General features: G+C 47.4%; 1 protein-coding gene across 1 annotated transcript in view; it reads left to right on the plus strand.

The window, feature by feature from the left end:
* Positions 1–4214: 4214 nt before the first annotated feature.
* Positions 4215–22199, plus strand: part of cyp21a2 (cytochrome P450, family 21, subfamily A, polypeptide 2) — a 36520-nt gene continuing 18535 nt past the window's right edge. Inside the window, exons 1-4 of the mRNA XM_067973744.1 lie at positions 4215–4440; positions 7689–7778; positions 11127–11281; positions 12504–12599. Of these exons, the coding sequence (XP_067829845.1) occupies positions 4215–4440; positions 7689–7778; positions 11127–11281; positions 12504–12599 (567 nt within the window). The remainder of the gene's footprint in view (positions 4441–7688; positions 7779–11126; positions 11282–12503; positions 12600–22199) is intronic.

Below are 22199 nucleotides of genomic sequence, written 5' to 3' on the forward strand. Positions count from 1 at the left end.
AGGGCCGAATGGCCTACTCCTGCTCCTATTTTCTATGTTTCTATGTTTCAATGCCAATAAAGATCAGGGAGAGATGCAAAAATTGGTTGGCTACTCGCTCGCTGTCGCCCAGTTTTATACCATTGCACAAAGTCAAGGGATGGCGGGGGGTGGGAGGGGTGCAATTTTAACCTAATCCGTCCGTTGGGAAACGGACGAGATCGGGTGCAACACTGGTTTTACACTCCCGCCCGATTTTACCAGCCCAATGCCCAACGGTAACTTTCTCTTGGTCCCTGTTGTAACTTCAGGGTTTTGTCATCTTAAATACTTTGATCTGATCACCCCTTCAACTCAGGGGAATACAAGCAATATTGATGCAGCCTGTCTTCATAATTTAACCCTTTTAGCCCCGGTATCATTCTGGTGAATCTGCGTTGCGCCCCCTCCAAGGCCAATATATCCTTCCTGAGGTGCGGTGCCCAGAACCGAACCCAGTCTCCAGGTGGGGGTCTAACCAAGGCTCTATACAAATGATGCATAACTTCCTCCCCTTTGTATTCCAGCCCTCCTTGAGACAAAGGCCAATTTAGACAAGTTGAGTGAGTGGGCAAATACATGGCAGATGCAGTATAACGTGGATATACCTGTGAACGAGCTATAATTGATTTGTATAATGGGACCCCCAAATCCCTTTGCTCCCCCACAGCCCCTAGTCTCTCGCCATTAAGAGAATTTCCCATTTATCTTTCTTGGGTCCAAAGTGGATGACCTCACACTTCCTCACATTGAACTCCCATCTGCCATAGTTTTGCCCACTCCCTTAATCTGCCCATGTCCCTTTGCAACTTCCTGCTCCCATCTGCACTACTTACCGTGCCTCCTAACTTAATGTCATCTTCAAACTCAGTTATACGACTCTCCCTTCATCCAAGTCATTAATGTGGTGAAAGGTTGAGGCCCCAGAACAGATCCCTGGGGAACATCACTTGTCACATCCCAACCAATTAAAGAATGTCCCCTCTATCCCCCACTCTCTGTCTCCTCCCTCCCAACCAATTACTGACCCAAGTCATAAGGCTACCTCCAATTCCGTGCGCGCTCGTTTTTGCCACTAATCTTTTGTGTGGAACCTTATCAAATGCCTTCGGAGTAGACAACATCCGTAGACACTCCCCTGTCCACCATGTTAGCGACTACACTGCAAGGTTCCACAAACAGCAGTGACGTAATGACGGGATCATCTGTATTTTAGTGATGTTGGTTGAGGGATAAATATTGGCCCAGGACACAGGGGAGAACTCCCCCTGCTCTTCTTCGAAATGTGCCATGGGATCTTTTACAGCCACCGAACAGGGCAGACGGGGCTTTGTGGGATCTTGCTGTGCGCAAATTGGCTGCCACGTTTCCTACATTGCAATGGTGACCACACTTCAAAGGTACCTCATTGGCTGTGAAGTGATTTGGGACATGCTGAGGTTGTGTTTCTTTATGGAAATAACAAAGGAGTTAATGACTCCACTGCTTTTTGTCCCAGTGATCTTTAGTCTAAAAAATTTAGCTGTGGCTCACAGTAAGAACTCACTGCTGCATAACCTCGACTGTTCCAGCAGCCCCCGCCCGCCAGCACCCCTTCAATCTTCGAGACTGATGCAATCTATCACCATCTAATCTGAACACAATGTCTCTGTGCAGCCCTGAACTTACAGACTGCGGGGAGGGGGGGCGCGCAGCAAACTCTGAAGAGTTTCTGATTCTTTTCACCCACTACTCTCCGCACTAACTGACGGCTGACTTTAACCCGAGGTAAACCAATGTGCTGAATCAGGTCGAGTCCCAAAGAGAGTTACGCTTTAGATTTCGCAGGAGTACGAGATGGTTTCAGAGAAGGCGATCCCTTCAGCCCACGTCACCCCCTCCTTCCAGAAAACCAACCTGACCACTGAGAGCCCACGTCTGCCTCATGTAAGTTTCTCCGATGTCCGCGGAGGCCGACTGACCAGCATTCCAGTGAGACCGGGCTGGTTGAGTGACAGTCAATAATCATCCAAAGGGGTAACAAAGTCCCCGATATTAACGGGGAGCCGGGGAGGGTGCGGAGGGCACTCCATTTGGCCCAGGAACCAGGCAAGGCCGGGGACGTGGAGGCCCTGCTGATCGTAACGGCAGGGCCTCTTTAGAATATTTTTGGTTGGCCTATTGCCCGGCAGCCGAACAAATGAACAGCCTGGCCGACACTCCCAGTGCAGGACTGAGGGAGTGCTGCACTGTCGGAGGGTCAGTACTGAGGGAGGGCTGCACTGTCGGAGGGTCAGTACTGAGGGAGCGCTGCACTGTTGGAGGGTCAGTACTGAGGGAGCGCTGCACTGTCGGAGGGTCAGTGCTGAGGGAGCGCCGCACTGTCGGAGGGTCAGTACTGAGGGAGCGCTGCACTGTCGGAGGGTCAGTACTGAGGGAGTGCTGCACTGTCGGAGGGTCAGTACTGAGGGAGTGCTGCACAGTCGGAGGGTCAGTACTGAGGGAGTGCTGCACTGTCGGAGGGTCAGTACTGAGGGAGTGCTGCACTGTCGGAGGGTCAGTACTGAGGGAGCGCCGCACTGTCGGAGGGTCCGTACTGAGGGAGCGCCGCACTGTCGGAGGGTCCGTACTGAGGGAGCGCCGCACTGTCGGAGGGTCAGTACTGAGGGAGCGCCGCACTGTCGGAGGGTCAGTACTGAGGGAGCGCTGCACTGTCGGAGGGTCAGTACTGAGGGAGCGCCGCACTGTCGGAGGGTCAGTACTGAGGGAGCGCCGCACCGTCGGAGGGTCAGTACTGAGGGAGCGCCGCACCGTCGGAGGGTCAGTACTGAGGGAGCGCCGCACCGTCGGAGGGTCAGTACTGAGGGAGTGCCGCACTGTCGGAGGGTCAGTACTGAGGGAGCGCCGCACTGTCGGAGGGTCAGTACTGAGGGAGCGCCGCACCGTCGGAGGGTCAGTACTGAGGGAGCGCCGCACTGTCGGAGGGTCAGTACTGAGGGAGCGCCGCACTGTCGGAGGGTCCGTACTGAGGGAGCGCTGCACTGTTGGAGGTGCCGTCTTTCGGATGGGACGTTAAACTGAGGCTCCGTCTGCCCTCTCGGGTGGACGTAAATGATCCTGCGGTCAGTGTTTCGAAGAAGAGCAGGGGAGTTCTCCCCGGTGTCCTGGGGCCAATATCACTAAAAACCAGATGATCTGGTCATTATCACATTGTTGTTTGTGGGATCTTGCTGTGTGCAAATCGGCTGCCGCGTTTCCTGCATTATAACGATGGTCACGCTTCAAAAGTACTTCATTGGCTTTAAGAGCTTTGGGACATCCTGAGGTTGTGAAAGGCGCTATATAAATGCAAGTTCCTTCTCCCTGTTCCTGCTCCCCGTTTAGAAGTCTCCCATTCAGTGCATGATGCCTCTCCTCATTCTCTCTTCCCGTTTCGGGTGGGGGTCACTGTGACCATGATTCTACTGCAACCCCCCGCCCCCCACATTGATATATGAAGTCCAGTCACTGAGCCTTTCCCCCTGACCTTATGATGCAGATGCTGTCTGTCCTTCAAGGAGAAGGTTGAACAGCATGTACCTATCGATAGCTGTTGGCACCAAACTCTCACAGTCTCGTCCTGTTGGTGTAACTGCTTCTCCCGTGTGGCCCACTCCGATTCTTTTGACTCTGTCCCTGTGCCTCTGTACAGACTCTTTGTCCTTCTCACAGCTCAGTTATGTCTGACTCTTTTCTGTCTCCCTCTCTCTGACGCCCTTCTCTCTCTCTCCTGGTCCTCCCCCACCCCCGTGTGTTCCTGTACTGACCCCACTCACTCACGTTGTCCCTCCTACCATTTTTTTACAAGCTCAGGAGGCTACAACGCAGAATCTCTCTGAATGGTTGGATGGATGGATGGACTGCGATGGGCAGAATGGCCTTCCTTGTCTTGTGATTGGATGGAGAGGGGCAGGGGCCTGGAGTTGGCTGTAAGAATGATGGGTGGGAGAGAAGCTGGGCTTTTACGGGTTGGGTGGGAGATGCAGGAGGGACATTTAAAGTGTTGCAGATTGGAAGGCTGTCCCCCTCATTGCCTAATTCTGCGTGGCCTGAATCTGTCATGACGTGGGCTGTACTGACTTGTCAATGTGATGGATACAGTGTCTCCCTTTATCTTGAGCTACAAATAGCACTGAACTTACACATTCACCCATTGGAACGGCCAACAAGAACTAACCATGATCACTATCCTCCTGCTCTTTCTTATCTTTCTCTTACTGGCCCTACAGTTCTGGAAAGAAGGGAGATTCCAGACGGAACGGATTCAGCAGGTGCTTCCAGGGCCTCCTTCACTGCCGATCATTGGGAACCTATGGGACTTGAGACGCAAGGACCTTCACATCTACCTCTCCAAACTGGGCAAGACTCTCGGGCCAATCTACAGACTCAGATTATGGAGCCAAGGTGAGCCATTCAGGTGTTATTTCAGAGTCCGACTGAGGGACAGGGCACCTGTTTATCCAGTGAACTGTCTATAGACCCCAGGGCTAACTAACTCACACAGTTGGGACAAATTTAGTCTTCCATGGATACTTTGAAAGCAATTGTAATTTCAAATCAAGTACGACAGTCTGTACAGCACATATTGAATTTCATTGCTCAAATGGGAAACAAAGAGTTTCTTTTGCTGTTCTTTCAAAGCACCAGTTTGCTCACTTGCCCAGAAGCTGTGAGCTCGGCTCGACTCAGTAATGGGACCACCCCCCAGCGAACGCTCTCCAACAGCTTCATTGGAAATTGTGACATTGGAGGTGGTCCCAGAATTGCAAAACTCCATGAAAGCACGTTTCTGATTTAGCTCACTGGAATATCTGCTCTGTTCAGAGACCCCAGAGTGATTGATCGAGTGGTGTAACTTTAGGGAGCTGTAAGATGGAGTAGGGTGGGAGGAGGCTCGTGTGGAGCACAAACACCAGCATAGACCTGTTGGGCCGAATGGCCTGTTTCTGTGCTGTACATTCTATGTAAAACAAAAAAACTGATAGAGAGTGCGGAGAACATGAACTCAAATAGGAGCTTGGAGAGACCATTAAATAGGAACGTGGAGAGAGCATTAAATAGGAGCATGGAGAGAGTATTAAATAGGAGCGTGGAGAGAGCATTAAATAGGAGCGTGGAGAGAGCATTAAATAGGAGCGTGGAGAGAGTATTAAATAGGAGCATGGAGAGAGCATTAAATAGGAACGTGGAGAGAGCATTAAATAGGAGCGTGGAGAGAGTATTAAATAGGAACGTGGAGAGAGCATTAAATAGGAGCGTGGAGAGGGCATTAAATAGGAACGTGGAGAGGGCATTAAATAGGAACGTGGAGAGAGCATTAAATAGGAGCGTGGAGAGAGCATTAAATAGGAACGTGGAGAGAGTATTAAATAGGAGCATGGAGAGAGCATTAAATAGGAACGTGGAGAGAGCATTAAATAGGAGCGTGGAGAGAGCATTAAATAGGAGCGTGGAGAGAGCATTAAATAGGAGCGTGGAGAGGGCATTAAATAGGAGCGTGGAGAGAGCATTAAATAGGAGCGTGGAGAGAGCATTAAATAGGAGCGTGGAGAGGGCATTAAATAGGAACGTGGAGAGGGCATTAAATAGGAGCGTGGAGAGAGTATTAAATAGGAACGTGGAGAGAGCATTAAATAGGAACGTGGAGAGAGCATTAAATAGGAACGTGGAGAGGGCATTAAATAGGAACGTGGAGAGGGCATTAAATAGGAACGTGGAGAGGGCATTAAATAGGAACGTGGAGAGAGCATTAAATAGGAGCGTGGAGAGAGCATTAAATAGGAACGTGGAGAGAGCATTAAATAGGAACGTGGAGAGAGCATTAAATAGGAGCGTGGAGAGGGCATTAAATAGGAACGTGGAGAGGGCATTAAATAGGAACGTGGAGAGGGCATTAAATAGGAGCGTGGAGAGAGTATTAAATAGGAACGTGGAGAGAGCATTAAATAGGAACGTGGAGAGAGCATTAAATAGGAACGTGGAGAGGGCATTAAATAGGAACGTGGAGAGAGCATTAAATAGGAGCGTGGAGAGAGCATTAAATAGGAACGTGGAGAGGGCATTAAATAGGAGCGTGGAGAGGGCATTAAATAGGAGCGTGGAGAGAGCATTAAATAGGAGCGTGGAGAGAGCATTAAATGGGAGCGTGGAGAGAGCATTAAATAGGAACGTGGAGAGGGCATTAAATAGGAGCGTGGAGAGGGCATTAAATAGGAACGTGGAGAGGGCATTAAATAGGAGCGTGGAGAGGGCATTAAATAGGAGCGTGGAGAGAGCATTAAATAGGAGCGTGGAGAGAGCATTAAATGGGAGCGTGGAGAGAGCATTAAATAGGAGCGTGGAGAGAGCATTAAATAGGAGCGTGGAGAGAGCATTAAATGGGAGCGTGGAGAGGGCATTAAATAGGAACGTGGAGAGGGCATTAAATAGGAGCGTGGAGAGGGCATTAAATAGGAGCGTGGAGAGAGCATTAAATAGGAGCGTGGAGAGAGCATTAAATAGGAACGTGGAGAGAGCATTAAATAGGAACGTGGAGAGAGCATTAAATAGGAGCGTGGAGAGAGCATTAAATAGGAGCGTGGAGAGGGCATTAAATAGGAGCGTGGAGAGAGCATTAAATAGGAACGTGGAGAGAGCATTAAATAGGAACGTGGAGAGAGTATTAAATAGGAACGTGGAGAGGGCATTAAATAGGAACGTGGAGAGAGCATTAAATAGGAGCGTGGAGAGAGCATTAAATAGGAACGTGGAGAGGGCATTAAATAGGAGCGTGGAGAGGGCATTAAATAGGAGCGTGGAGAGAGCATTAAATAGGAACGTGGAGAGAGCATTAAATGGGAGCGTGGAGGGAGCATTAAATAGGAGCGTGGAGAGAGCATTAAATAGGAGCGTGGAGAGAGCATTAAATAGGAGCGTGGAGAGAGCATTAAATAGGAGCGTGGAGAGAGTATTAAATAGGAACGTGGAGAGAGCATTAAATAGGAGCATGGAGAGAGCAGGGGCTCTTTTCAGTTGAAAAGAGAAGACTGAGGGGTGACCTAATAGAGGTATTTAAAATTTTGATGGGGTTCGATAGGGTAGACGTAGAGAAAATGTTCCCACACTTGGGGGAGACCAGAACTAGGGGTCAGAAATAGACGATAATCACTAATAAATCCAATCGGGAATTCAGGAGAAACTTCTTTACCCAGAGAGTGGTGAGAATGTGGAACTCACTCCCACAGGGAGTAGTTGAGGCGAATAGTGGAGATACATTTAAGGGGAAGCTCGATAAACACATGAGGGAGAAAGGAATAGATTTCACTGCCTGAAAGGGTGGTAGAGGCAGAAACTCTCATCGCATTTATAAAAGTACCTGGACGTTCATCTGAAGAGCTGTAACCTGCAGGGCTACGGACCAAGTGCTGGAAAGTGGGATTAGGCTGGATGGCTCTTTCTCGGCCGGCACAGACACGATGGGCTGAATGGCCTCCTTCTGTGCTGTAAATTTCTATGATTCTAGAAGGACATGTTGACAAGGTGAGATGGAGAGGGGTGAGAGGGGGCTCATGTGGAGCAGTCGGACTGAATGACCTGTTCCTATGCTGTTAATTCTATCTAATTCTATGGAGAAGTCCATATTGACAAGTCCAAAACCCTTCATTTAATTTCAGATATCGTTGTCCTGAACAGCACAGACCTTATTAAGGAGGCGCTGGTGAAGAGATCGTTGGACTTTGCTGGGCGTCCTCAGACGTTTACAGGTACGAGATGCGTCTCCTTCAGGCCGCGGGCTTTCAGCTGCCATCTTGAAGGTAGCTTTAGGTCACACTTTTGGGATTTTTTTTTTGGTCGGGGGGAGGCGGGGGGGGATTAGGGTCAGTTCCCGGGAAATGACGGGCTCGCTCATTCCAGGATTCCTGAAACTTTGAAATCAGCGGAGCTGAATCCGTGCGCAGTAACTAAGGATCTGGCCAGAGGGGTCGATATTAGGACTTCCCCTTAGACACGGGGAGCACTATCTGTCGGGTGGAATTAATCAGGAGATCTTAGGTAGGCCCCCCTGCCAGGTATTGCTTCTAGATTTAGTAGAATCACAATTAAACACCATGTCTAACTCCCAACATAGTTACTACCTCTTGGCGTCGTCAGATAATGGTGTTTGCATCTCCACTTCTGCCTCTCTCTTCTTCACTTCTGTCTCCTCTTTCTCTTCTCTCTCTCCCCCTCTTCTTTTTCGCTCATACCCTTCACTTCTATGTCTTGCTGCTTCACTCCTTTCTCCTCCTCCTTCCCTTGAATTTCTCTTTCCTCCTTGCCCTCTCTCTCTCTCTCTCTCCCTTCCTTTGGTTATGTTTCTCTTTCCTCCTCTTCTATCTTGCTCATACCCTTCACTTTAGGAACATAGGAACAGGAGTAGGCCATTCAGCCCCTCGAGCCTGTTCTGCCATGGCTGATCTATTAATGGACACTCTGGTGTCCTCCTCCACTTCTCCCCTTCTCCCTCTCTCCTCCTTCCCTTATTTTCTCTTTCTCTCCTTCACTTCTCTCTCCGTCCTCCTTTACTTTCTCTCCTTCACTTCTCTCTCCGTCCTCCTTTACTTTCTCTCCTTCACTCCTGCTCTCCTGTGCACAGGTACTTGAGATGAAATCATTGATGATGCACAGCAGCACCATGTGATGGAAGAATAATGTGGGTCAGCTGCTAACGGTCAATCAGGACGCTGAGTTTGCTGCTCTCACTGGGACGTTAGCGTCAGTACTGCAGCCCAGGGAGGAGGAAATCAGCCCACTTTCCCATTGCTGACACTACCTCCTGACTCTGGCTGCGAAATTTCTGTGTACAGATATCCAGTGAGGCACCATCGGTTTGCACTGTGATGACACTCTCCCAATCCCCACCGTCCTCTCACACTCACTGTTAAGTCTCGCATATGAAGCCTGCTCACTTTGGAATGAGATATTGTACGGTGACCAGCCCCTTATAGAAGCCGTTAGCCCTGAGATCTCGTCACATTTAATGATTGACAGGACATCTCACCCAGGAGGGATAAGGAAATCTCCCGGAGGTAAGTGCTCCTCCAATGAAAGCTTCCCAATTATCACCGGACTTTGCTTTGCTCCACATTCCCCCCCATTTTTCTGCGCTTGAAGATGCGGACTCAGGGAGTAACAGTTCCTATAAGGGTTGGTCACTCGACAGTATCTGAGTCTAAAGATGCGGACTCAGGGAGTAACAGTTCCTATAAGGGTTGGTCACTCTACAGTATCTGAGTCTAAAGATGCGGACTCAGGGAGTAACAGCTCCTATAAGGGTTGGTCACTCTACAGTATCTGAGTCCAAAGATGCGGACTCAGGGAGTAACAGTTCCTATAAGGGTTGGTCACTCTACAGTATCTGAGTCTAAAGATGCGGACTCAGGGAGTAACAGTTCCTATAAGGGTTGGTCACTCTACAGTATCTGAGTCTAAAGATGCGGACTCAGGGAGTAACAGTTCCTATAAGGGTTGGTCACTCTACAGTATCTGAGTCTAAAGATGCGGACTCAGGGAGTAACAGCTCCTATAAGGGTTGGTCACTCTACAGTATCTGAGTCCAAAGATGCGGACTCAGGGAGTAACAGTTCCTATAAGGGTTGGTCACTCTACAGTATCTGAGTCTAAAGATGCGGACTCAGGGAGTAACAGTTCCTATAAGGGTTGGTCACTCTACAGTATCTGAGTCTAAAGATGCGGACTCAGGGAGTAACAGCTCCTATAAGGGTTGGTCACTCTACAGTATCTGAGTCTAAAGATGCGGACTCAGGGAGTAACAGTTCCTATAAGGGTTGGTCACTCTACAGTATCTGAGTCTAAAGATGCGGACTCAGGGAGTAACAGTTCCTATAAGGGTTGGTCACTCTACAGTATCTGAGTCTAAAGATGCGGACTCAGGGAGTAACTCAGGGAGTAAGATGCTGACTCAGGAATCAAGGGATATGGGGATCAGGCGGGAAAGTGGAGTTGAGGTCGGAGATCAGCCATGATCTTATTGAATGGCGGAGCAGGCTCGAGGGGCCGAATGGCCTACTCCTGCTCCTATTTCTTATGTTTTTATAGCCTTGGGTGAATTTTACCCGCTGGGTCTATAGGTAAATATGAGTGTCTCTGACGTAGAAAGGGGAATGACAGTAAATGCTGGAAGTTTGAAATAAAAACAGAACATGGTGGAATTAGGCGGCAGGTCAGTGGGGATGGTGAGTGAGTCAATGAATGAATGAGTGAGTCATTGAGCGAGTCAGAGAATGGGCGAGTCAGTGAGTGAGTGGGTGAGTGAGTGGGTGAGTGAGTGGGTGAGTGAGTGGCTGAGTGAGTGAGTGGATGAGTGAGTGGATGAGTGAGTGAGTGAGTGGCTGAGTGAGTGAGTGGATGAGTGAGTGAGTGAGTGGCTGAGTGAGTGAGTGGATGAGTGAGTGGGTGAGTGAGTGAGTGGGTGAGTGAGTGGGTGAGTGAGTGAGTGAGTGGCTGAGTGAGTGAGTGGGTGAGTGGGTGAGTGAGTGGGTGAGTGAGTGAGTGGCTGAGTGGCTGAGTGAGTGAGTGAGTGAGTGAGTGGCTGAGTCAGTCAGTCAGGTCGGTCAGTCATTCAGTGAAACAATGAAAGAATGAACGAATGAATGAAAGAATGAACAAAAGAAAGAATGAAAGAATGAAACAAACAGGATGTTTCTGGGTGTGTGCGTCCTTCGTCGGTTCTGATAACCTGCGGGAGGTTTTCTGTTTCACCGTTGGGTGGTAAATGGCGGAGACAGTTGCCCGACCATTGAAGACCCCGCCTACAATGAAAGTCGGGGCGGGGGGTGGGGTTGATAATAAGCGTTCGATTCACTCCGCTAGAATAGCACCCAGGAGGTGAGGAGAGCAATGTACCATCGCCCGCCTCTCCTCCGTACTTGCAGCTGTCTGCCTTTTGCTTCGCTGGGGTGCCCATCACACCCCACGCCTGACATTCAGTTGTGCTGATTTCAGACGGGGTGTATAATGAGCGGTCGGTACAGTTCCATCTGCTTCCGAGATGCGTTTCTGCCCCATTGTTTCTGCCCAGATGTTTTTATGCAACCCCCTTTGTACTGCAGGCAACTTTATATCCTTCGGAGGGAAGGATCTGTCTCTCGGAGACTACACCGCGGCCTGGAAGGTCCAGAAGAAGCTGGTCCATTGTGCGATACAGCAGGGTCATGGCACGGCTTTCGAGCCTGTGGTCGTGGGAGAAGCCAAGAAACTGTGTGAGGTAGGACTGGAAATAGAGGCACAGTTGAGGGACTAAGCAGTATGAAGGCAGTAAGACCATTGTGGGAGCACCATCATCACAAGGACTGCAGAGGATTACGGGGAAGGCCCACTACTGTTACCACCACCACCTTCTCAGGGCAACCAGGGATGGGCTATAAATGCAGCTCTGCCCAGCTCACCCACAACCCAAGAACAAATTTTAACCATGGGAATCGGCAAGACTAATTCTGATATCTAGCTTAATGAGCACCATGAATAGGGATTAATCACAGGAGTGGTGTGGGTACTGCCTGTAAGTACAGTCTGTGGGCAGGGATTAATCACACTGTACAGGTGCTGCCTGTAAGTACAGTCTGTGGGCAGGGATTAATCACACTGTACAGGTGCTGCCTGTAAGTACAGTCTATGGGCAGGGATTAATCACACTGTACAGGTGCTGCCTGTAAGTACAGTCTGTGGGCAGGGATTAATCACACTGTACAGGTGCTGCCTGTAAGTACAGTCTATGGGCAGGGATTAATCACACTGTACAGGTGCTGCCTGTAAGTACAGTCTGTGGGCAGGGATTAATCACACTGTACAGGTGCTGCCTGTAAGTACAGTCTATGGGCAGGGATTAATCACACTGTACAGGTGCTGCCTGTAAGTACAGTCTGTGGGCAGGGATTAATCACACTGTACAGGTGCTCTCTGTAAGTACAGTCTGTGGGCAGGGATTAATGACATTGTACAGGTACTGCCTGTAAGTACAGTCTATGGGCAGGGATTAATCACACTGTACAGGTGCTGCCTGTAAGTACAGTCTGTGGGCAGGGATTAATCACACTGTACAGGTGCTGCCTGTAAGTACAGTCTATGGGCAGGGATTAATCACACTGTACAGGTGCTGCCTGTAAGTACAGTCTGTGGGCAGGGATTAATCACACTGTACAGGTGCTGCCTGTAAGTACAGTCTATGGGCAGGGATTAATCACACTGTACAGGTGCTGCCTGTAAGTACAGTCTGTGGGCAGGGATTAATGACATTGTACAGGTACTGCCTGTAAGTACAGTCTGTGGGCTGAATGCCTGATGATCTGTGTGTGGGGTTTACTGTAAATTTTCAGATAAATTATATTGCGGAAATGGTTCATATTATGTAGCCTTACATTCACTTGATAAACTTCAGAACTGGGAGAGAATGTTCTTTTAATGAATCGTCTCTCACTGACATCCCCTAGGAATTCCAGAGCTACAGAGGGACGGTAGTGGTCTCCACCGAAACATTCACCATGACTACCTGTAACGTAATCTCCTCCCTGATCTTTGGCACTACGGTAAACATGTCTAAGGAACCTTTGGTCATTTTTTACAGAGAATTACATAGAATGTACAGCACAGAAACAGGCCATTCGGCCCAACTGGTCCATGCTGGTGTTTATGCTCCACACGAGCCTCCTCCCTCTCTACTTCCTCTCACCCTATCAACATAATCCTTCTATTCCTTTCTCCCTCATGTGTTTATCTAACTTCCCCTTAAATGTATCTCTGTTATTCGCCTCATCTACTCCTTGTGGGAGTGAGTTCCACATTCTCACCACTCTCTGGGTAAAGAAGTTTATTCTGAATTCCCTGTTGGATTTATTAGTGACTATCTTATATTTATGGCCTCTAGTTCTGGTCTCCCCCACAAGTGGAAACATCTTCTCTATGTTTATCCTAGCAAACCCTTTTGTAATCTTAAGGACCTCTGTCAGGTCACCTCTGAGTCTTCTCTTTTCTAGAGAAAAGAGTCCCAGCCTGTTCAATCTTTCCTGATAGGTATAATCTCTCAGTTCTGATATCAGTTTGTAAATCTTTTTTGCACCTTCTCCAGTGCCTCTATATCATTTTAATAATATGGAGACCAGAACTGTTCACAATACTCCAAGTGTGGTCTAACCAAGGTTCTATACAAGTTTAACACAACTTCTCTGCTTTTCAATTCTATCCCTCTAGAAATGAACCCCAGTGCATGGTTTGCTTTTTATGGCCTTAATAACCTGCGTCACTACTTTTAGTGATTTGTGAATCTGTACCCCCAGATCCCTCTGCCCCTCCACCCCATTTACATTCTTATTTTCCAAGCAGTGTGTGGCCTCCTTATTCTTCCTACCAAAATGTACCACCTCACACTTATCAACATTGTAATTCATTTGCCAATTACACACCCATTCTGTAAGTTGACTAATGTCTCCCTGTATTTTGTCGCTGTCCACCTCACTATTAACTACACCCCCCAATTTGGTGTCATCTGCAAATTTTGAAATTGTACTTCCGATTCCTGCGTCCAAATCGTTGATATTAATGGTGAACAACAGCGGTCCCAGGACCGATCCCTGTGGAACATCACTTCCCACCTTCTGCCAGTCTGAGGAACTACCTTTAACATACTCTGTTTTCTGTTTTGTCGCCAGCTTGCTGTCCAATCTGCTACCTGTCCCCTGACTCCACATGCTCTGACCTTAATCATGAGCCTACTACACGAACCTTTTGAAAATCCAAATATATTACATCTACTACATTACCCTTTCTGTTACTTCTCCAAAGAATTCAATAAGGTTGATCAAGTGTTTTGAAATCTGAGCTGACTAGTCTTTAAATGGCCTCCTTCTGTGCTGTACCTACTATAATACTATTGTATTTTCAGTTTCCAGATGTTTTACTATTACATCTTTGAGTAAAGATTCCACTATCTTTCCTACCACCGATGTAAAGCTAATTGGTCTATAGTTCCCTGGACTTGTTCCAGCTCCCTTTTTAAATTTAGGAATCACACTATCTGTCCACCAGTCCTCCGGCACTATTCCCTTTTCTAATGAATTTTTATATGTATGTAATAGTGCCTCTGTAATCTCTTCCCCAACTTTTTAATATTCACAGATTCAATCCATCCGGACCAGGGGTTTTATCCTCTCTAAGTTTGATCAGTTTATCAATTATCTCCCCATTTCTATCTTAAATGTCTCTATATCTTTTTTGATCTCTTCTTCTAATCTCATGCCCACCATGTTAGTCTCCCTGGTAAATACTGAGGCAAAGTAATTATTTAGTATTTCTGCCATTTCACTGTCATTACCTGTGAGTTTATCGTGTGTATCCCTTAGTGGTCTTATCCTGATCCTGATTTTTCTTTTATTATTTATGTGTCTGTAGAATAATTTACTAATTCTTTTTATATTCCTTGCTAATTAAATTTTGTAGTTTCTTTTTGCCTTCCTAAGTATTTTTCTGACTTATTTCCTAATCTTTTCATATTCCCTTTTGTCATCCTCTCCGTTATTGTCTGTGTATTTAGCCCTGTCTACTCTAATCCCAAATGCTGGAATATGGGATTAGAGTAGACAGGGCTGATGGCCGGCACGGACATGATGGGCCGAAGGGCCTCTATCCGTGCTGTATAACTCTATGACTCTATGACTCTATTTAATGAATGCCTTTTACAATAGTTTCAATTTTGCTCTTATTTCTTTACTCATCCATGGTGTGTCATTACTGGTTAGTTTGTTCTTGCTTTTTAGTGGGATATATTTCTCCTGGACTCTATTGATCACTGTTTTAAATGTTTCTCACTGCTGTTCTATCTCTTTGTTTATCAATACATTTTTCCAGTTTATTTTCCCTAGTTTCCATTCTCATCCCCTGAAATTCAGCTTTTTTCCAATTTATTACTTTGGTCTTTGCCTTATTTATGTCCCTCTCAATCTTTATCTTAGACCTTATTATGTTGTGATTACTATTGCCTAGATGTTCACCAACACTTACTTCCCTTAGAATCATAGAAAGGTTACAGCACGGAGGGAGGCCATTCGACCCATCGAGTCCGTGCCGGCTCTCTGCAATCCAGCCAGTCCCACTCCCCCGCTCTTTCCCTGTAGCCCTGCAAATTTTTTTCTTTCAAGTACTTATCCAGTTCCCTTTTGAAGGCCATGATTGAATCTGCCTCCACCACCCCCTCGGGCAGTGCATTCCAGATCCTAACCACTCGCTGTGTAAAAAAGTTTTTCCTCATGTCACCTTTGGTTCTTTTGCCAATCACCTTAAATCTATGCCCTCTGGTCCTTGACCCTTCCGCCAATGGGAACAGTCTTACCTGTTCTGGTTCATTTCCCATTACGAGATGCAGCAGTGACTCCTCTCTTGGGCTTTTAACATACTGGGTAAGAAAGGAGCCCTGCACACATTGTACAAACTCCATTCCCTGTACTCCCTTACCTTCCTCTGCTTACCAGTTTATTTGTTGATCGTTAAAATCTCCCATGATAATTATTCTACGTCCTTTACTCATTTCACGTATTATATTCCAGGGTTATTTGAATAAATTTGACCTGCTCTGTTGTGTGTTACTGTCACTGCCTGCTGGACACCTGGAGGTGAGAGAGAGGGAACGATGGCTGTTTTCTGAATGCTCCCAGTGAGCCCTTCAGCTTGTTACCAGGGTAACGGCCCTCTCCGTCTGTCCCTCACTTCTGCACAGCATCTCCCCGTCACAGCAGGTCACAGTGAAAAGGGAAAAGCTGTATTGCGGCCGACATCCACGCCTGCACCAATGCATCGGTGCATTAATGGCTCAGCACCGCTGGGCACACCTGCAACTCTCTCTTGCAATATATTTCTTTGAATGAACACAATTTTATTTAGATCAAGAGGAAAAACTATTCAACAAGTACTGGTGATGTATGGGAGAGCCTGCGTTAGAGAATGGAACTACACACAGGGTCAGTGTTAGTGAATGGAACTACACACGGCGTCAGTGTTAGTGAATGGAACTACACACGGGGTCAGTGTTAGAGAATGGAACTACACACAGGGTCAGTGTTAGAGAATGGAACTACACACAGGGTCAGTGTTAGAGAATGGAACTACACACGGGGTCAGTGTTAGAGAATGGAACTACACACAGGGTCAGTGTTAGTGAATGGAACTACACACGGGGTCAGTGTTAGTGAATGGAACTACACACGGGGTCAGTGTTAGTGAATGGAACTACACACGGGGTCAGTGTTAGTGAATGGAACTACACACGGGGTCAGTGTTAGAGAATGGAACTACACACAGGGTCAGTGTTAGTGAATGGAACCACACACAGGGTCAGTGTTAGAGAATGGAACTACACACAGGGTCAGTGTTAGAGAATGGAACTACACACAGGGTCAGTGTTAGAGAATGGAACTACACACAGGGTCAGTGTTAGAGAATGGAACTACACACAGGGTCAGTGTTAGAGAATGGAACTACACACAGGGTCAGTGTTAGAGAATGGAACTACACACAGGGTCAGTGTTAGAGAATGGAACTACACACAGGGTCAGTGTTAGAGAATGGAACTACACACAGGGTCAGTGTTAGAGAATGGAACTACACACGGGGTCAGTGTTAGTGAATGGAACCACACACAGGGTCAGTGTTAGTGAATGGAACTACACACAGGGTCAGTGTTAGAGAATGGAACTACACACAGGGTCAGTGTTAGTGAATGGAACCACACACAGGGTCAGTGTTAGAGAATGGAACTACACACAGGGTCAGTGTTAGAGAATGGAACTACACACAGGGTCAGTGTTAGAGAATGGAACTACACACGGGGTCAGTGTTAGTGAATGGAACCACACACAGGGTCAGTGTTAGTGAATGGAACTACACACAGGGTCAGTGTTAGAGAATGGAACTACACACAGGGTCAGTGTTAGAGAATGGAACTACACACAGGGTCAGTGTTAGAGAATGGAACTACACACAGGGTCAGTGTTAGTGAATGGAACTACACACGGGGTCAGTGTTAGAGAATGGAACTACACACGGGGTCAGTGTTAGAGAATGGAACTACACACGGGGTCAGTGTTAGAGAATGGAACTACACACGGGGTCAGTGTTAGAGAATGGAACTACACACAGGGTCAGTGTTAGAGAATGGAACTACACACAGGGTCAGTGTTAGTGAATGGAACTACACACAGGGTCAGTGTTAGAGAATGGAACTACACACAGGGTCAGTGTTAGAGAATGGAACTACACACGGGGTCAGTGTTAGTGAATGGAACTACACACGGGGTCAGTGTTAGTGAATGGAACTACACACAGGGTCAGTGTTAGTGATTGGAACTACACACAGGGTCAGTGTTAGTGAATGGAACTACACACGGGGTCAGTGTTAGAGAATGGAACTACACACAGGGTCAGTGTTAGAGAATGGAACCACACACAGGGTCAGTGTTAGAGAATGGAACTACACACGGGGTCAGTGTTAGTGAATGGAACCACACACAGGGTCAGTGTTAGAGAATGGAACTACACACAGGGTCAGTGTTAGAGAATGGAACTACACACGGGGTCAGTGTTAGTGAATGGAACTACACACAGGGTCAGTGTTAGAGAATGGAACTACACACGGGGTCAGTGTTAGAGAATGGAACTACACACGGGGTCAGTGTTAGAGAATGGAACTACACACGGGGTCAGTGTTAGAGAATGGAACTACACACGGGGTCAGTGTTAGAGAATGGAACTACACACGGGGTCAGTGTTAGAGAATGGAACTACACGCGGGGTCAGTGTTAGAGAATGGAACTACACACAGGGTCAGTGTTAGAGAAAGGAACTACACACAGGGTCAGTGTTAGTGATTGGAACGACACACAGGGTCAGTGTTAGAGAATGGAACTACACACAGGGTCAGTGTTAGAGAATGGAACTACACACAGGGTCAGTGTTAGAGAATGGAACTACACACAGGGTCAGTGTTAGAGAATGGAACTACACACAGGGTCAGTGTTAGAGAATGGAACTACACACAGGGTCAGTGTTAGAGAATGGAACTACACACGGGGTCAGTGTTAGAGAATGGAACTACACACGGGGTCAGTGTTAGAGAATGGAACTACACACAGGGTCAGTGTTAGAGAATGGAACTACACACAGGGTCAGTGTTAGAGAATGGAACTACACACAGGGTCAGTGTTAGAGAATGGAACTACACACAGGGTCAGTGTTAGAGAATGGAACTACACACGGGGTCAGTGTTAGAGAATGGAACCACACACGGGGTCAGTGTTAGAGAATGGAACTACACACGGGGTCAGTGTTAGAGAATGGAACCACACACAGGGTCAGTGTTAGAGAATGGAACTACACACGGGGTCAGTGTTAGAGAATGGAACTACACACGGGGTCAGTGTTAGAGAATGGAACTACACACGGGGTCAGTGTTAGTGAATGGAACTACACACGGGGTCAGTGTTAGAGAATGGAACTACACACGGGGTCAGTGTTAGAGAATGGAACTACACACGGGGTCAGTGTTAGTGAATGGAACTACACACAGGGTCAGTGTTAGTGAATGGAACTACACACGGGGTCAGTGTTAGAGAATGGAACTACACACGGGGTCAGTGTTAGAGAATGGAACTACACACGGGGTCAGTGTTAGAGAATGGAACTACACACAGGGTCAGTGTTAGAGAATGGAACTACACACGGGGTCAGTGTTAGAGAATGGAACTACACACAGGGTCAGTGTTAGAGAATGGAACTACACACAGGGTCAGTGTTAGAGAATGGAACTACACACGGGGTCAGTGTTAGTGAATGGAACTACACACGGGGTCAGTGTTAGAGAATGGAACTACACACAGGGTCAGTGTTAGTGAATGGAACTACACACAGGGTCAGTGTTAGAGAATGGAACTACACACGGGGTCAGTGTTAGTGAATGGAACTACACACGGGGTCAGTGTTAGAGAATGGAACTACACACAGGGTCAGTGTTAGAGAATGGAACTACACACGGGGTCAGTGTTAGTGAATGGAACTACACACGGGGTCAGTGTTAGAGAATGGAACTACACACAGGGTCAGTGTTAGTGAATGGAACTACACACAGGGTCAGTGTTAGAGAATGGAACTACACACAGGGTCAGTGTTAGTGAATGGAACTACACACGGGGTCAGTGTTAGAGAATGGAACTACACACAGGGTCAGTGTTAGTGCATGGAACTACACACAGGGTCAGTGTTAGAGAATGGAACTACACACGGGGTCAGTGTTAGTGAATGGAACTACACACGGGGTCAGTGTTAGTGAATGGAACTACACACAGGGTCAGTGTTAGAGAATGGAACTACACACAGGGTCAGTGTTAGAGAATGGAACTACACACAGGGTCAGTGTTAGAGAATGGAACGACACACAGGGTCAGTGTTAGTGAATGGAACTACACACGGGGTCAGTGTTAGTGAATGGAACTACACACAGGGTCAGTGTTAGTGATTGGAACTACACACAGGGTCAGTGTTAGTGAATGGAACTACACACGGGGTCAGTGTTAGAGAATGGAACTACACACAGGGTCAGTGTTAGAGAATGGAACCACACACAGGGTCAGTGTTAGAGAATGGAACTACACACGGGGTCAGTGTTAGTGAATGGAACCACACACAGGGTCAGTGTTAGAGAATGGAACTACACACAGGGTCAGTGTTAGAGAATGGAACTACACACGGGGTCAGTGTTAGTGAATGGAACTACACACAGGGTCAGTGTTAGAGAATGGAACTACACACGGGGTCAGTGTTAGAGAATGGAACCACACACAGGGTCAGTGTTAGAGAATGGAACTACACACGGGGTCAGTGTTAGAGAAAGGAACTACACACGGGGTCAGTGTTAGAGAATGGAACTACACACGGGGTCAGTGTTAGAGAATGGAACTACACGCGGGGTCAGTGTTAGAGAATGGAACTACACACAGGGTCAGTGTTAGAGAATGGAACTACACACAGGGTCAGTGTTAGTGATTGGAACGACACACAGGGTCAGTGTTAGAGAATGGAACGACACACAGGGTCAGTGTTAGAGAATGGAACTACACACAGGGTCAGTGTTAGAGAATGGAACTACACACAGGGTCAGTGTTAGAGAATGGAACTACACACAGGGTCAGTGTTAGAGAATGGAACTACACACAGGGTCAGTGTTAGAGAATGGAACTACACACGGGGTCAGTGTTAGAGAATGGAACTACACACGGGGTCAGTGTTAGAGAATGGAAGTACACACAGGGTCTGTGTTAGAGAATGGAACTACACACGGGGTCAGTGTTAGAGAATGGAACTACACACGGGGTCAGTGTTAGAGAATGGAACTACACACGGGGTCAGTGTTAGTGAATGGAACTACACACGGGGTCAGTGTTAGAGAATGGAACTACACACAGGGTCAGTGTTAGTGAATGGAACTACACACAGGGTCAGTGTTAGAGAATGGAACTACACACAGGGTCAGTGTTAGTGAATGGAACTACACACGGGGTCAGTGTTAGAGAATGGAACTACACACAGGGTCAGTGTTAGTGAATGGAACTACACACAGGGTCAGTGTTAGAGAATGGAACTACACACGGGGTCAGTGTTAGTGAATGGAACTACACACGGGGTCAGTGTTAGTGAATGGAACTACACACAGGGTCAGTGTTAGTGAATGGAACTACACACGGGGTCAGTGTTAGAGAATGGAACTACACACGGGGTCAGTGTTAGTGAATGGAACTACACACAGGGTCAGTGTTAGAGAATGGAACTACACACGGGGTCAGTGTTAGAGAATGGAACTACACACAGGGTCAGTGTTAGTGAATGGAACTACACACAGGGTCAGTGTTAGAGAATGGAACTACACACGGGGTCAGTGTTAGTGAATGGAACTACACACGGGGTCAGTGTTAGTGAATGGAACTACACACAGGGTCAGTGTTAGTGAATGGAACTACACACGGGGTCAGTGTTAGAGAATGGAACTACACACGGGGTCAGTGTTAGAGAATGGAACTACACACAGGGTCAGTGTTAGAGAATGGAACTACACACGGGGTCAGTGTTAGTGAATGGAACTACACACGGGGTCAGTGTTAGTGAATGGAACTACACACAGGGTCAGTGTTAGTGAATGGAACTACACACGGGGTCAGTGTTAGAGAATGGAACGACACACGGGGTCAGTGTTAGTGAATGGAACTACACACAGGGTCAGTGTTAGTGAATGGAACTACACACGGGGTCAGTGTTAGAGAATGGAACTACACACGGGGTCAGTGTTAGTGAATGGAACTACACACGGGGTCAGTGTTAGTGAATGGAACTACACACAGGGTCAGTGTTAGTGAATGGAACCACACACAGGGTCAGTGTTAGTGAATGGAACCACACACAGGGTCAGTGTTAGTGATTGGAACTACACACGGGGTCAGTGTTAGTGAATGGAACTACACACGGGGTCAGTGTTAGAGAATGGAACTACACACGGGGTCAGTGTTAGTGAATGGAACTACACACAGGGTCAGTGTTAGTGAATGGAACCACACACAGGGTCAGTGTTAGAGAATGGAACGACACACAGGGTCAGTGTTAGTGAATGGAACTACACACGGGGTCAGTGTTAGTGAATGGAAGTACACACAGGGTCAGTGTTAGTGAATGGAACCACACACAGGGTCAGTGTTAGAGAATGGAACTACACACAGGGTCAGTGTTAGTGAATGGAACCACACACAGGGTCAGTGTTAGAGAATGGAACTACACACGGGGTCAGTGTTAGTGATTGGAACTACACACATGGTCAGTGTTAGAGAATGGAACTACACACGGGGTCAGTGTTCGAGAATGGAACTACACACGGGGTCAGTGTTAGAGAATGGAACTACACACGGGGTCAGTGTTAGAGAATGGAACTACACACAGGGTCAGTGTTAGTGATTGGAACTACACACAGGGTCAGTGTTAGAGAATGGAACTACACACGGGGTCAGTGTTAGTGAATGGAACTACACACAGGGTCAGTGTTAGTGATTGGAACTACACACAGGGTCAGTGTTAGTGATTGGAACTACACACGGGGTCAGTGTTAG

Source organism: Heptranchias perlo, chromosome 39, assembly GCF_035084215.1.
Source record: "Heptranchias perlo isolate sHepPer1 chromosome 39, sHepPer1.hap1, whole genome shotgun sequence".
NCBI lineage: Eukaryota > Metazoa > Chordata > Chondrichthyes > Hexanchiformes > Hexanchidae > Heptranchias > Heptranchias perlo.